The 16019-nt window shown below is 39.3% G+C and overlaps 1 protein-coding gene across 3 annotated transcripts in view; it reads left to right on the top strand.

Annotated features, from left to right (window-relative positions):
- RCL1 (RNA terminal phosphate cyclase like 1) overlaps positions 1-16019 on the top strand; it is an 84986-nt gene that overhangs the window by 35481 nt on the left and 33486 nt on the right. For 2 of the 3 annotated variants that reach the window (XM_082404441.1, XM_082404439.1), the window contains exons 2-3: positions 7942-8013; positions 10587-10762. In XM_082404441.1, the coding sequence (XP_082260567.1) occupies positions 10703-10762 (60 nt within the window). In that variant the 5' untranslated portion in view covers positions 7942-8013; positions 10587-10702. Of the gene's footprint in view, positions 1-5614; positions 5700-7941; positions 8014-10586; positions 10763-16019 lie in introns of all 3 variants that reach the window. The other variant, XM_082404440.1, reaches the window with a different exon arrangement.

Genomic DNA, 16019 nt, shown 5'->3' with positions numbered 1-16019 from the left:
ATACTGTGTGGGTCTCTTTCTGGGTTGTCTGTTCTATTCCACTGATCTATATGTCTATCCCTTTGTCAGTACCACACTGTCTTGATTACTATATGTATATAATAAATTTTGAATTTGGGTAGGCTGATCCCTCCAACTTTATTCTTATTTTTCATGATTGTTTTAGCTATTCTAGTTCCTTTGCCTTTTCATATAAAGTTTAGAATAATCTTGTCTTCATCTATACAAAAAAATCTTGTTAGGATTTGACAGGAACTGTGTTAAACCTATATGAGAACTTAGGGAGAGTTATCATCTTTACTGTATTTGAGTCTTCCAATTCATTAACATAGTATATCTCTCCATTTATTTAGATCTTTGTTTTCTTTCATCAGCATTGTGTAGTTTTTAGCATATAAGTCCTGTACATGTTTTGTTAATTTACACCTAAATGTCTCACTTTTTTGAGCAATTGTAAATGGTATCTTATTTTAAATTTTGGTCTCCATGTGTTTATTGGTAGTATATAGAAATACAATTCATTTTTTTTGGATGTTTATTTTGTGTCCTGCAGCCTTGCTGAATTTACTTACAAGTTCTTTTTTTTTTTCTTTTTTTTTTTGGGCTGCATTGGGTCTTTGTTGCTGCATGCGGGCTTTCTGTAGTTGCGGCGAGCAGGGGGTACTCTTCGTTGCAGTGTGTGGGCTTCTCATTGTGGTGGCTTCTCTTGTGGCGCACGGGCTCTAGGAGTGCAGACTTCAGTAGTTGTGGCACATGGGCTCAGTAGTTGTGGCACACGGGCTTAGTTGCTCCATGGCATGTGGGATCTTCCTGGACCAGGGATCGAAGCTGTGTCCCCTGCATTGGCAAGCAGATTCTCAACCACTGTGCCACCAGGGAAGTCCCCTACTTAACAGTTCTAAGTGTGTGTTTTTCCTGTTGTTGTTGTTAGATTCTTCGGGATTTTTTATGTAGACAGTCATGTCATCTGCAAATAGGAACAGTTTTATTTCTTCTTTTCTGAACTTTATGCCTTTTATTTCCCCCTTATTGCAGTGGGTAGGACTTCTAGCACTATGTTAAATAAAAGTAATGAGGGCAAACTTCCTTACCTTGTTCCCTGTCTTAAGGAGAAAGTGTCCACTGTTTTGCCACAAAGTGTAATGTTAGCTGTATATTTTTTTAGATTTTTTTTTATCAAGTTGAGGAAATTCCCTTCTATTCCTATTTTTCTAAGATTTTTTTTTGTGTGTGTATGAATGAGTGTTGTATTTTGTCAAATGCTTTTTCTGCACCAATTGATGTGATCATGTGATTGTTCTTCTTTAGTCTGTTAATATGGTATATTGCATGGATTGATTTTCAAATATTGAAGCAGCCTTGCATTCCTGGAATAAACCCTACTTGTTCTTGGTGTGTAATTCTTTTTCTATATTGCTGGATTTTATTTGCTAACATTTTGTTAAGGATTTTTGGGTATATATTCATAAGTTATACTGATTTGTAGTTTTCTTTTTTGTACTGTCTTAGTCTGGTTTTGGTATTTTAAACTAGAATAATACTAGCTTAAAATGAATTGGAAGCAGTTTCCTTTTGGTCTTCTAAAAGAGATTGTGTAGAATTGATTTTAGTGCTTTAAACATTTGGTAGAATTCTCCATTGAAACTATAAAGGCCTAGAGATATCTTTTTGGGGAGTTTTAAAAAATATACTTTCAGTTTCCTGAATGGTGATAGGGCTATTTAAATTATCCATTTCATTTGATGAGTTGTGGTAGTTCGTGTTTTTTGGAGAAGTGGTTCATTTCATCTAAATTGTTTTATATATGTAGGGTTCATAGTATTCCCTTATTATCCTTTTGATGTCTGCAGGATCTGTAGTGGTATTCCCTGTTTCCTGATGTTGATGATTTGTGTCTTTTTTTTTTTTCAGTCTTGCTAGAGGTTTGTCATGTTATTTATCTTTTTGAAGAGCCAGCTGTTTCACTGATTTTTCTGTTTTCAATTTCATCTGTTTCTGCTATTTTTATTATTTCCTTCACTTCCTTTGGATTTATTTTGTGCTTTTTCTAAGTTGAGGTGAGACAGATTATTGGAAACCTTTTCTCTTTTCTAATGTAGGCATTTAGTGCAATAAACTTCCCTCTCAAGACTGCTTTAGCTGTGTCCCACAAATTTTGATATGTCATGTTTTAATTTTCATTCAGTTTAATGTGTTTTTTCTTGCCTTTAAGACTTCCTCTTTGATCCATGGATTATTTATAAGTGTGTTGTTTAACTTCCAAGTGTGGGTATATTTTCCAGTTATCGTTTTGTTATTGATTTCAGTTTGATTTCATTATGTTTGGAGAATATGCTCTGTATTCATTTCAATTACTTTAAATTTGTTGATGTTTTTTAATGGCCCAAGATTTGGTCTGTCTTGGTGTATGTTCCATGGGCTCTTGGAAAGAATGTATATTCTGCTGTTGTGAGTTGGGTGTTCTATAAATGTTGATTGAATCCTGTTGGTTGATGGCATTGTTGAGTTCTCCTTTCAGTTTGAACAGTTTTAGTTTTATATATTTTGCACCTTCGTTGTTTGGTGCATTTAGGCTTGCTCTGTCTTCTTGGTGGATTGGCCCTTTTATTATTATGTAATGTCCTGCTGCATCTTTAGTAATTTCCTGAGGTGGAGGAAATACTCTAGTGCTTTAGGGTTAGAGAAAGGTTAGGTTAGAGAAAGAAAAGGACTAGAACTGAAGAAATTGGATACAAATAGGAAACTTGAAGGTGGTAAAAACAGCATAAATCAGAGAAATAAGTTGCCCTTTGTTGACTTCACTTCTTTTACAGGTTTTTACATAAGCAAAATAAAATATCTAGGAAAATTTGAAGGTATGGGGCAAAAAAGTAACCTTCAGTGATGGTTATTATACGTAAAGCAGCAGTAAAAAAAATTTTTGTGCAATAGTCTAGCATATTTCTATTTCTGTGGGATAGAGTTCTAGATGTGGAATTGGCAGGTCAAAAATTATGCTTTAAAAAAAAAAAGGGAATGTGGGATCAAATCAAAGTGTGTGAAATCCTTTTGCTTAATTGGTAAGATAACCTTTCCCTCAATTGTTATTTCTTCCTTGTAGTGATGCTGTGTTTTTTTGAGATATATTTAATCACATTTCTAGTATGGTAAATTTGAGAGATGGTTTCTTTGCTTTTCTCATATTTTAAAAGATGTTATTACTTTGAACTTGATTTTTTAAAATAAACTTATCAAATTATACTACACATTAAGAAAAGTGCACAAGCTTAATGAATTGATGAATTATGACTAAGTGGATATACCCAGGTAGCCATTATGCATGTCAAGAAATAAAACATGACCAGCAACCCACAAAACCCCTCTCATGCTTGCTTCCAGTCACACCATTTCCTCCCATCCCCAGCGTAAACATTAAATTGACTTTTTACACCATAGATTAGGTTTCTAAAATATTAACCATGGTTTGTATAGGTGGAGTCATAGAGTACATATTTTGTGTGTGTCTGGCTTTAATTCTGTATTGTGTTTGTGAGATGCATCTTTGTTGTAGCAGCAATAGTTTGTGGATTTTTATTGCTGTGTCATGATACTACATTTTATTAATATGTCGTCACAATTTATGTACTCTATCTATGTTTAAATAACTTCATCAGTGCTCTTTTCTGTTTATTACTTGATAAATTTTCGCATTCCCTTTGTTTTGGGTATATCTTTTTGTGCCTTTTTTAAAATTTGTTTCATTGGTTTTGATTTGTTATCTTTTTACATAACCATCCATTTTAATTCCAAATGTGTCAGTAAATAATAGAGAATAGTCTACCATAAAAGCTCTCAAATCTTTTGTATTAATTATATTTTTTATTTTATTAATTCACATTTTCTTTCCTTTTACAAATGAATGAGGCTATTGATTTGTGTTGTATTTTTTTCAATGAATTAGCTTGATTTTTTTCTGCTATATTTTCCATTTTGTTTATCTCTTCTTTTGAGATTATTATTGTCATTTATTTTTTGGCTTGAAATTTTGTTCCATTTCTAAAATCTCAGTTCATTGTTCTCTTGCTTTTCTTTTTCTTAATTACTAAAGTGTTTAGAGTGGTAAGTTTTTCTTTTGTAGACTCCCATATATTTTGATAAAATTGATATGTCTCTTTAATATTTTTCTTGACCTATTCATAATTTAGGAAAGATGTTATGTAAATATTTAAGTTAAAATATAATTTATTATCTATCACATTATGCATAATTACATAAAATACATAAATATTTTATATGTACCTTATTTTCAAGTGAGCAGACATCTTTTAATTTATTCTGAGACTTGGGTATATGTTTGTAATTTCTACCTTTTTGGATTTAATGATGAAAATAATGACTCCTGATTTCATGTGTTAATAGTTTGCTGTCTTACCTTTTAGTTATCTCTAACGAAACTGAAATCACACTGTATATATTGCTTAAAATTTTTTTCCTTAATATAGTGTGAACATTTCCCTATGTAATTAAGCAGTTTTAAAAAAAATAATGGCTATATTGTATTATAAATATTTTTCATAGGCTATTTAATGAGAGCATTGTTTATTGGCTCTTTAAATTGTGTTACAATACCTTTATTTGTATTTTTCAATTTAATTTTTACGTATTTTTTTAAAACGCGTACACATGACATGAAATTCAAAGGGAACAAAATGGTTTACAAAGTCTGTCTCTGTTTGTCTGTCTGTCTCTTTCCCAATCTTCTTTCCCTGTGAAGGAAACAGTGTCGTTGGTTTGTTGTGTTTCTTTTCAGGGCTGTTTTTCCCATAAATAAGCAAGTACACACTTTTTCCTTTCTCAAAGACCACCTGCATCTTACTTTTTTTCCACTCACTATACTATGGAGATGTTTCATATCAGTATATAAAAAAACCTTATTAATTTTATAGCAGCAGAGTGTTCTGGTATGTAGATGTGTCATAATTTATTTAAGCAGACTAATATTTCTAGAATTTGAGTTGCGTTACAATACTTTTAAGTGAAAATGCTCATTGAGATTTGCTCCTTGTTTTTAAAGTATAGATCTTTAGATTGTATTCCTTCTCTTGCTCCCCTTCTTGGAGACATGGTTTTGCCTTTCTTAGTGAGGAATAGGTCGGGTTGATGACCACCACTAAGTCTTCTAGAAGTTACCAGCCCCTTTAAAGAAATGATGAGTTCACTTCTTTGGGGGCAAGGGAAACGGGGAGGGCAGTAGGATGGGAGTTAGTATTTAAGAAATCCCAAAACTGATGGTCCTGATAGTACAGATTTGTTTAAAATATGAAATACAATAATAAAAAAAATTCATAAGACATAAAACTAGTCTTATAGGATTATAAAGTGAACATCTGTGTGATCCCATCCAGGTCAAGAAATAGAACATTGCGCACACCTGTGTGCCTCTTTCATTCACCACTCCCTTCCATGCCCCTAATGGTAGCCAGTCTCCTGACCATTATGGTCTTCATGTTGATTCTCTTTCTAGCTGTGTAGCCTAATTATGTATTCCTAAACCATCCAGTAAAACTGTGCTTGTGCTTATTTTGGGGATTTTCCCCCCTAATGTTGTTAGATATCCGACATTCTGTACTCTTAGGAGCAGTCTTGAAGAAGTGAAGGGGCAAGGAATCCTATACATCTTGTCTTAATGAAGTTTGAGACTTCAGTCTGACTATTACTAGGTGAGCTTGAGATCTTTTTCATACCAGGTGATGGAGCTATATCTTCACTGTTACCAGGATTCTGGAACTAGCTCTGTGTTGGTTCTTTGAAGTACTGCTTCTGAAGCACCTGTTTACTGTGACCAGGGGATGGTCCTGCCTGGAGGTCTCTTTAGGTGCCCATTCTTTTCCTACTCATGTTCCTCTGCTGAGCGTTTTTAATTGTGTTCATGCTCAAGAGCCCCTGTGGATTGCAAAAAAAAAAAAAAAAACAGAAAAAAACTACTTCTAAAGTAATTTTGTTTTCTTTTCTTTCCTAATCTGTAAAAGCTATGGAGTTGATAATCTTGGGCTTTATTCATAAATGTTTGTTCCTCTCTCCCATTTAGGCACTGTGAAAGCTTGAGCAAATCAAGGGTTTTCCTTTTTTGTGCAGAATACCTTGCATTTTCTATAAACATAAGTAGAAAGTGGCATTATGTTATATAGATCATGCCTACTTTTAAAAAACATAGAATATTCTATATAAAAAGACCATAGAAATCATTTCTAGTTCAATTTTATAGTTGAGTTACTTTTGAACTTTTGTGTTGCTACTTACACCACAACCTAATACACATACAAGTATATGTAAAACTGAGACTAAAATTTCATAAACAACACCCTTACTATGTAACTCTGATATTGTTTATTCTGTTCTAATTTCATTAAAAATAAATATAGACTGGGAACTTATTAAATCGTCTGCAGGGTCCTTCAGTTAAATCACTGCCTACAGTTGAAAGGTACCATGATTTTCTAGAGGAAGAGGTTGACTCTGAGGGATTAAACTGAGTTATGGTGTGGTTCAGAGCATGGACATTGGAGAAAGGCAGGCTTGGGTTCAAATCCTGGCTCTGCCACTTGCCAGTTGTTTAACCAGGGCAAGCTAGAGGGCATTCTTGGGCCTCAGCCTTCTGTAAAATGGGAAACACTTCCTGCTTACTGGTTATAAGGATTACATAGGTAAGCATTAATACACAGCTGCTGTTATTAGCCATTATGCCTTGTTTCAGGACTTAAGGGAGTTTCTCTGACTTCTGGCCCAGCGCTCTTTGTACAGATTACAGAATCTGCTATGACAGGAGTTATGGGACAGTGTTAAGTAACAGAACAGGTAGATGGGAATTGCTTAGTCGATCTGCTTCACCCTTTGGGATCAGTTTAGGTGACTTCTAAGGTCTGTGCTCTCAAACTCTGCTAGTCTATTATAGGAGTAGGAACTGACTGAAAGCGTCAGGCAGTCACCATGCCTTCAGTGCAGAAGACTTGGTCTTCCTTGTCCCCGTTCATGGGAGGGAGGTTGAAGCTAAAGCCTGTGTGTGTGTGTGTGTGTGTGTGTGTGTGTGTGTGTGTGTGTGTGTGTGTGTGTGTGTAAAATCTACTGAGGAGGACAGAGTACGTTTAATCCTGAGTCTTCACTCTACCTCTTCCCATATTTCACATTTAAAATCTACCCTCCCCCACCTTGTAAAGAATAACCAGCTTTTATATTCTAGATAACAATTTATTCATAAAAGTAATTGAAGCAAATTTACACATTAAAATTTAAACAAGAAGACTAAATTCATATAAAATCCTACTGTGAAGAGAAACCTATTTATTAACATTTGGTATTTTTTCTTCCAGTCTTTTTTCATTCATTAAAAAGGTGGCAGTAATACTGTATACTCAGGCACCTTTGTAATAAAATTAAAAACTGAACTGATTAGATACCTTCTAGATCAGTAAACGATAGAGGAAAGGAGCCAGGGATGCTTTGTTGAATGGGAGAGACGGTAACCTCTTACTGCCTCTGAGACTGAAGGGTGGTCCTCGGTTTAATTTTCCCTGTCAGGTGTTCTGTGGCAAGTAAGAATTTGAGTTTAAAACTCTTTCCTACTTTCTGTTCTTTCTCCCTTATTTGGCACACACTCCTGAGGTCAGAAGGACAAGTGGGTGTTATTCTGCTAAAATTAATATCCTATTAGATTGCTGGTAGAGTTGCTATTTTTTGGTGGAATACGAAAACTGAGTTGTTTCTAATAGTTCTACTAAACATATATATGCTAGTCAGTGCTTTTCAACTGCTTCAGATTCCTTAGCCAGTGAGCCACCCAGGCCCTGAGAAGAACCCAGGTATGATGCAGGAAGTAACCTACCCCGCACTGCAGTACTTGAATGGGATGTGCTCTGGAAATGGTGACCTAACATGAGGCCAATCTGTTTTCTTTTCTCCCCCCAGATTTTGAAGCCAGCTTCATAAGGCTGTTGGACAAAATAACTAATGGTTCTCGAATTGAAATAAACCAAACAGGTAAGCTCCTTTTCTTCCCATTCCTGAAAGCACCTACATGTAATACTTAAATATTCCTCTGTTATTCACTCTTTTTGATGGTATAAATATTGTATGTGGATGGAAAGACCCAGTTTTCTATCTGTGATACAATTGTCTGGAGATGGTATGTGAAATCTGCCAATTTAAGGAGAATACACTTGATTTAATTAAGTTAGAAGAGTGAAAATTTCAGATCAACAGACGAGCACCTCTTCTTTTTAAACAATAAAAACATTTTATACCTAACATTTATATACAACTTTTAAATGTCCATTTAACTTATGTTGTCACAATAAAATCTTCCAACAAACTGTCTGAGGTTGTTGTATGTGCTGAATTTTTTTTTTTTTTATTTTGTCTTTTAAAGTAAGTTTATACAAGTATATGCAAAAAATGTGAAAAATCCCTTCACCCTGTTTCCTCTTCCATTCTCTCTCCCAGGGGCGGCCGTGGTCACAGTGTGGAGACTGTGTCCTGGTCTCGTTTATGTGCATTTGCTTACGTGGGCACTTTTGTATCTCAAACCATCAACAGGGTCTTGCTCTTCATGTTGTTCTGCAGCCAGTTTTTTTCATTAGCACAGATGTCTTAGGGAATTTTCTTGCCAGGCACATGCAGGTCTATCTTAGTATTTCAGTGGACCTTATATTGTATTCTACCGTATGGAAGCATGATAACTTATTTAACTGTTCTCTACTGATAAACATTTAGGTTGTTTCTAGTTTTTTGTCTGAGTGGTTTTTTTTGTTTGTTTTTGTTTTTTGGTTTTTTTTGCTGTTGGAAACTCTTTTTTAAAAAAATAAAATTAATTAATTAATTAATTTATGGCTGCATTGGGTCTTCGTTGCTGCACGCGGGGTTTTTTTAGTTGTGGCGAGCAGGGGCTACTCTTTGTTGTGGTGTGCGGGCTTCTCATTGTGGTGGCTTCTCTTGTTGCGGAGCAGGGGCTCTAGGTGTGCGGGCTTCAGTAGTTGTGGCTCACGGGCTTAGTTGCTCCGCAGCATGTGGGATCTTCCCGGACCAGGGTTCAATCCCGTGTCCCCTGCATTGGCAGGCAGATTCTTAACCACTGCGCCACCAGGGAAGCCCCCTAGAAACTCTTTTATCTACATTGTTAGACGATCATGGCAAGCATCCTTTGGCTCCATTTACTATGTGCCTTTGCTCATATATTCAACAAAGGAAACTGAACTTTTCTGTGTGTTGGCTCTCTTAAGAAAGAAGACAAGCTTGGCTTCATAAGTGGCCATGGGACTTGTTGATCTGTAGCAGGTTTCAGGCATAAAACATCAGATGCCCTTTGCAAGCTATGATTCCCTTAGTCTTCCTTGGCTCGTTTACTTTGAAATTGCTGGGGATTTTTTTCAGCTATTTTTATTGGTGATTCAGAGGACAGGTAATTCTATTCTTTTCTGGTCATATCTGCAACTTAGGTTGAGAAGTAAGACATTTACATGATCCTGCTTCTTTCCACCTCATGTGTCTGTCCCCGCTCCCCCCACCCCGGGAAGCCTTCATTCTGATAATCTGGTCAGTTTATCATTTGGTTAATTTGCAGGCATAACAGAGTTGCAGAGTTTAGTGGTTATAGAGTCTTTTCTGGGGGGAGGGAGGAGAGATTTTTGACCTAAAAGATTGTTTTGTGACTTTAATAGTGTTTAGAATAACCGATGTAGAATTTCTCCCACTTTGATCAGAATATGATTCTGGTTGTGATGGTTGGGATTTTGGTTTTTAATATAGTAAAACCTATATTTATTTTATGAAACTCCCAAGAGCTGCTTTTCTTTTGGTGACTGAACATAGTTCCTTCCTCTAATGTTAAATTTCTTTATTGGTAAATTGTGCCAGAAGACATTGGCCAAAGATTATTAGCATCAAAAATACTGTGTTCACTTATTCATACTCCCTGAATCATCTATTTTATTTGGTTCTTCCTCTAATATGTAAACCTAGTAAGAAACTTTTTAGATGATGTGAATAGTTGAAAGAATAAATAAAGATAACAGAGTTTCCACTAAAGCTGTTCAATAATTTTAGCCATTTCCATTTGTTACTATTAAATTAAAATAGCTACTATTAATGGAGGTAAGTGCCATAAAGTACTTGCCTTCTCTAGGTACCTTGTTTGGTGAGTGTGGTATATGGGGAATTTCATATACCGGGCCTAGAAGCAGCTGATTGCCGGCATGATGATTTCAGAGCATCACTTGTAAACCCCACATCAGCACAGTCTGAGAGTGTGCTGTTGGGAGACTAGGGTGCCTGTTAGGATATCTCCTCTGTGCCCTGCCACGGCTTTGGCAGTTCAGATGGCTCAGGGAGGGGTTTAATTTATTACTGTTTATTAAATTACACTCACAGTTTATTATTGTTACAGGGACTTGACAGTAATGAGTCAGCTTTTGGAGTGAAGTATGTGGACTCTTAGGAATGGCATTTTGAACTCTCTTGGATGCCCTTGCCAGACTTTCCCCTTGGGACTTACTGCCTTCGTTGCCTTTGTGACACTAAGTTTTTTTTTCTGCTGACTTTCTTTTCTCCGGTGTAAGGAACCACCTTATATTATCAGCCTGGCCTCTTGTATGGTGGGTCTGTGGAACATGACTGCAGCATCCTTCGCAGCATTGGGTATTATCTGGAAAGTCTTCTCTGCCTGGCTCCATTTATGAAGCACCCGCTGAGAATAGTTCTGCGAGGAGTGACCAATGACCAGGTGGACCCTTCGGTGAGTAGTGAGGCCATACCAAGATGTGAGATTTATTTGTCTCTTGTCACAACCCAACTTTTGAGAAACCAGTTCCTGATAACGCACAGGTGTATTGTAGAGAGTGTTTGTTTTGTTACTTACCTAGAAATTTAGAGGTTGATCACTCCAGGAGGGAGATGAGCCAAGACTCATAATCACCACATTCAGTCACGATGGTTAATGTTCGTCAAGGTGCCTTTCATTGTCATGTCTAAGAACCTTCAGAACAGATGCTTGCCGTCTCATCATGGTTGACATGAAATATGGCTCCGTTGGCTGAAGTGCATGAGAGTGGAGTTTTCAAAAGGTCGTGTGATGGCTGAGGCTGGAAGGCAGCAGACCGACATTTTAGGCCGAGAATAACATCTCCTTGGCATTGCTGCAGCATGATCTGGACTCAGGCTTCAGCCATACACTTTAGGACTTCCTTCTTCTGAGAAGAGTCTGCAGGTGTAGAAAAAGGGCACAAGGGCAGGGAAGGTATATATGAGCGTTGCTAGTTTTGGGGCACTGGCACACTTCTTATTAAGTGTGCTAATTTTCCTGCCTGTGTAGGGAGGATAGCTTCATATACAGATAGAGAAGTCATTGTGGCTACCACAGCTGTCTAAATGCCAGTCTGGGATGGGTTTGTTTTGTGTGTGTGTGGGAGGGTGGAGCAGAAGGTGAGGGAGATAGATTGATTAGAGCAGGCCTGCCTTAGGCCTCTCGTAGTGGGGCAAGGATCCCTCCCTTCGGCTGCTCTGCTGTGCAGAGAAGCTATCTTCAAGCCGAGGGCCATGATGTGAAGTTCCGACTGAGGACGCTTATCTTCACCTCTGCAGACATTGGACCAAGACCACTGAAGGGGTGGCTTCTGTGGCAGAATGTAAAGTGTGTGGCTTCCCTAACCAGGGAAGACCAATTAGGTGGTGCAGTTAGCCCCAAAGTGGGGACTGCTGGTATTCACCAGGACACTGACTAGGGTATAAACACAGTTAATATGTTCTTAGGCATTAAGAGAATTACTCCCCAATTCTTGAATTCAGGTGCATAAACTCTTCTCAGGATCCTGAGTACAGTGCAAGATCTGAAATTCTTAGCTGTATAGGAATGTTGCATAAACTGTTTAGAATTTTAAAGTAATTTCAAATGATTGCTTTTTTCCAGAAGATTCTAGGAAATGGGTCCTTCAGTTAAAAGTATGAGAGGAGATCTCTACCATTTCCGATTGGGAGGGGGAGGGGAAGGTGCCTTGAATGTTGAGAAAAGGCCCTGAAGCAGACAGGAGACGCTGGCACTGTGTGTCCCAGTTTTGTTCTCTTTCTGTAATTGCCAGTGATCTTAAAAGCTTTTATCACTGGCAGTATTAAAATTTACATATTAACAGTGACAAAGATTAATTGATGAATTCCCTAGAAAGGGTACTTAATTCTTTTTTTTGCAGAGTATTAAAAAACTTTTTTTGTTTGTTTGTTTGTTTTCACATGCCACAGGACTTTCTGCTTTTGCTAGCTGCATGACTAAAATGACCTTGGTTAGTACCTGGCTCCAGCCCAGGATAAAATAAATACATCTAATCCTGGATAAAGAGTAACTTCTTCAACCTGTGGCTTCTTCATTTTGAACTTTCTCTTTAATGTGTGGTTTCCCCATCAGTTTATGTCCACATCTACTGTCTACACACAAGGATGAATACGATGAGTTCTGCCCATAGGGAACGTGGTCTCGTGGGATAGACAGCTGTGAACACAGCTAGGGAGGCTACAAGGCTGAATACCTCTGGGCTCTGGCAAAGTGCTGAGGGCTAGGGAGGGCCTTCTGGAGGAAGGGAAGCCCCAGAGTCAGTCATAGTTTTAGGAAGATAACTATGGAGGTTGAGAGAAGGGTGAATTGCAGAGGTATCCACTAATTTGAACATTATGCAGAGAGAAGTGGAAGGGTAGGGACAGATATGATGGGCAGTGTGGAGGGAGGGACTTCATAACTCGATAATTAATTGGAGATGGGATAGGAGGGAGGGGTCATAAATAACTCCATGATTTCTGTCCTGGTTGACTTGAAGGATAGTGATCAGAAAGAGGAAAATTGTGGTGGGGTGATGGATGACGTGTTTGATCTTGGTCCTGTTTCCTGAGATATTGGTGGGACATCCCTAGGGGATGTCCAGTTGAAAGTTGGAAATTATTGTCTGGAGCCTCAGAGATAGGTCATCAGGATCTTACCTACTGACATTTCACTCCCTAGGAGACCGAGATTGACCAGTGCCGAGGCTGAACACTGGCGGCTTTTTGGCTCAGTTAATCTGACAGGTGTCTTTCCTTTGGCCTGTACAGTGTGCTGGTAGTGGTGGTGGTGTGTGTATCTGAATTGGTTGTTCATGTTTGAAACCCCAGAGTTTACATGGTAGTAGGTCGGTGTGGCAGCACTGGATGGCTGTTTCTCCATGACAGCCATCTGTTGGAGCTGAGTAGCACCTGCCCTCTTTGGATGAGGCATGAGATCTTCAGTTGGATACAGGTCTTAGCTGACCTCATCATTCATTTAACTTCCCTTTTTGGCCTCTGTGGGCAGTAGAATTTTGGCCCCATGGTTCCAGGGACTGAGAATAATAAAGAAGAGGAATGAGTGTGTAAGGTGTGAGTGGGGGGAAGAGGAGCTGCAGACAGTGACTGTGGAGATAGAAGTATTTGGAGAAGCCAAGCAGGAGTTGAATTCTGAGAAGCCAGGGATGATCCAAGAGTCAATCTTTGCAGGAGTTGAGTTGGAATTGGGCAGGGAGATTCGGCAGTGAGAAGTTTTATTGACCTTTGAGAGAGCAGTGCCATTGGAATGCAAGGGCAGGCACAGGTTCAGAATGAGTAGGAAATAGAACCATGGAAGGTTAGGAGATTCTTCCACAAGTTAGATAGGATGATTCCTTAAGAGCTGAGGTTGCGAATTTTTAAACGAACGAAACTTAAACTTGTTTGTAGGCTGAGGCGAAGCTGTAATGGAGAAGGAAAGAGTTGAAATAAGAAGGGTAGGGGGATTTAATAAGGGTAGCTCTGCAGACATCCAGCAAGGATGAGAGTTGAAAGCGGCAACAATGGGATGTGCCGTATAAAGGGGTAGGGACATTTTTCCTTGGAGGCAAAAAGATAGGAAATGGGGAGAAATTTTGAGAAGAAAACTTCTAGGAGGTCTCCTTTGAATCTTAGTGATTTGATACTAGAGCCCCCAGTAGATATTTACTGGTGCGAACAGCTGGCCAATTGGTGTGTGAAGAGTCCTTTCTTTTTCAGTACTGTCCTGAAAGGGTAAAGAAGTCTACTGTGTGCTGGGCACTGTTCTAGGTGTACTTACGGCTGCGTCCATATTTATTTGATTTGTGAGGTGAGGTGGGTGTTCTTATCACTGTTTCAGACAAGGGAAGTGAAGAGCAGGTTGCTTCCCTTTTTCTATTTGGTGCGGTCTGATCATATTTCTACCTGTTGATTGACTGACTGGACTGTAAGGGTGACACCTTTGCCCTGAGGTTCTACTTGGGTCAGACTTTTGCCTTTCCTCTCTGAGCACAGAGTCACAGCTCAGTTTCCATTAAGCAGAACCTACAGACCACCCTCGCCCTGCTAGAACCAGTGTGCGGAGCCCGGGTAGGCTGTGGAACTCGTCCAGTCCAGCCCCTCTTTATACAGCAGGAAGCCAAGGCCCTGGGGAGGTAATGTCCAGGTCTCAGAGCTGGTAAGAGGCAGAGTGGGGCTTGAGCCCACAACTGCTTTTCCAGCCGTTGTCACACCGAACCGAGTTGCCTGCCTTCCACGTCAGATGGAGAGTGACTTAGGAGCCAGGACCACATCTGGAGTTACACTTGGGCTCCTGGCTGACCCTCAGAGTCAATTTGACCTCATCCTTTATGACTCCAGGTGTAAGTAGGGTGACCTGAAGGGACATTCTGTCCTCTTGCCTTTCTCTTCCCCTGGAGAGCTGGAGGCTGCCTAGTTCCAGGAGTCATGTGGGCAAGAGTGCCCTGTATCCTTGCAGCCCTCACGTTTTCCAGACTCTGGCTTGGCCTTCTCCCCAACTGCCCTTAACACTACCCTAGACTGATTCGTCTTGGTTCTGGCAATCCCATCTGCATATTTTAAGTTGGTGGGTGTGTGTAGCTTTAATATTTAATTGAAATGAGCTCATCTTTAATGAATTTTCCCGGTAACTGCTTCTGCCCCACCTGATCCGTGCCGAACATGTTCCTAGGCTTCATAGGTCATTGCTACCTCTGGTTAATTTTCTGATATGAGAATATTTAGCTGGGGCGCATTCTCTGCTGTAAAGCCTTGCTGGAGTATCATTCTTTTGACTCTTAGCATGTTAGAGTTGGTAGCAACTCGGAGACAGGCAGGCTGAGCTCCTTACCTTAGAGACAAGGAAATTTAGACAGTTGAGATTTTCTTGTTTGAGGCCACGCAGCTAACTGGAGACAGAGCCTGGGCCAGGATCAGGGCTTTTCCCTGCAGCCTCTGCTTGTGCCGCTTGTGCCCTCAGCACCTCCTGCTATAGAGTCAGCCCCTGCAGGGCCGAGAAACATCTCTTGTTCCATTGGGAACAAGCAAGAGATTGCTGTTCTTTTGCAAGTTGCCATTGATTTGAATGTCACCTTATCCTCTGTGAGCAATCCACAAATGAACAAGGAAGGAGTTTTGATTGAGGAGGAGGTAACAGTTACGCTTGGCACTGTCTTGTCATCAACTGTGGATGCTGTCATTGCACTTTGGGGTTTGTGTTGCTTCGTGCAGTTTGAGGCTGTCCTTCCCCCGAGGCCCTCACTGCCTTGTAGAATCACCACCTTTAACTGCCTTTGTGGTGGGTGTCAGCAGGATTCTTAGGTAGGACTCTTAGGTTGAATAGTTCATTTGGTTTGCTTTAGCCTCGAGTGCCACCAGCTCTAAACATTAAACAGTCATGTTGGAAAAAGAATACTAAGACAGGTGATTTTCTTGCATAGTGTTTATACCTCTTAAGACTGAGCACAGGTCTCTGTTTTCTGTATGAGCCCAGCAGTTTCTTGGTGCTTTTTGCCTGATGCACGTGATGCTCATGATGACTCATAAGGTAGGTGTATGATATTGTAAATGTGGAAAAGGGGCCCACAGGAGCCAGTGGCTTATAAAGTCACAGTCTATACTCGGGAGCAGAGCCGGCCCACACCCTCAATTGTAAGCCAGCCTCTTTTCCCTTTACTAGGCTGCTTCATCTACCTGGAGGCTAAGCCTTCACC

This window comes from Balaenoptera borealis (assembly GCF_965194805.1).
Source record: "Balaenoptera borealis genome assembly, chromosome: 8".
Classification (NCBI taxonomy): domain Eukaryota; kingdom Metazoa; phylum Chordata; class Mammalia; order Artiodactyla; family Balaenopteridae; genus Balaenoptera; species Balaenoptera borealis.
The sequence above is the reverse complement of the archived record's forward strand: the minus strand, read 5'-3'. Positions and strand labels throughout refer to the sequence as shown.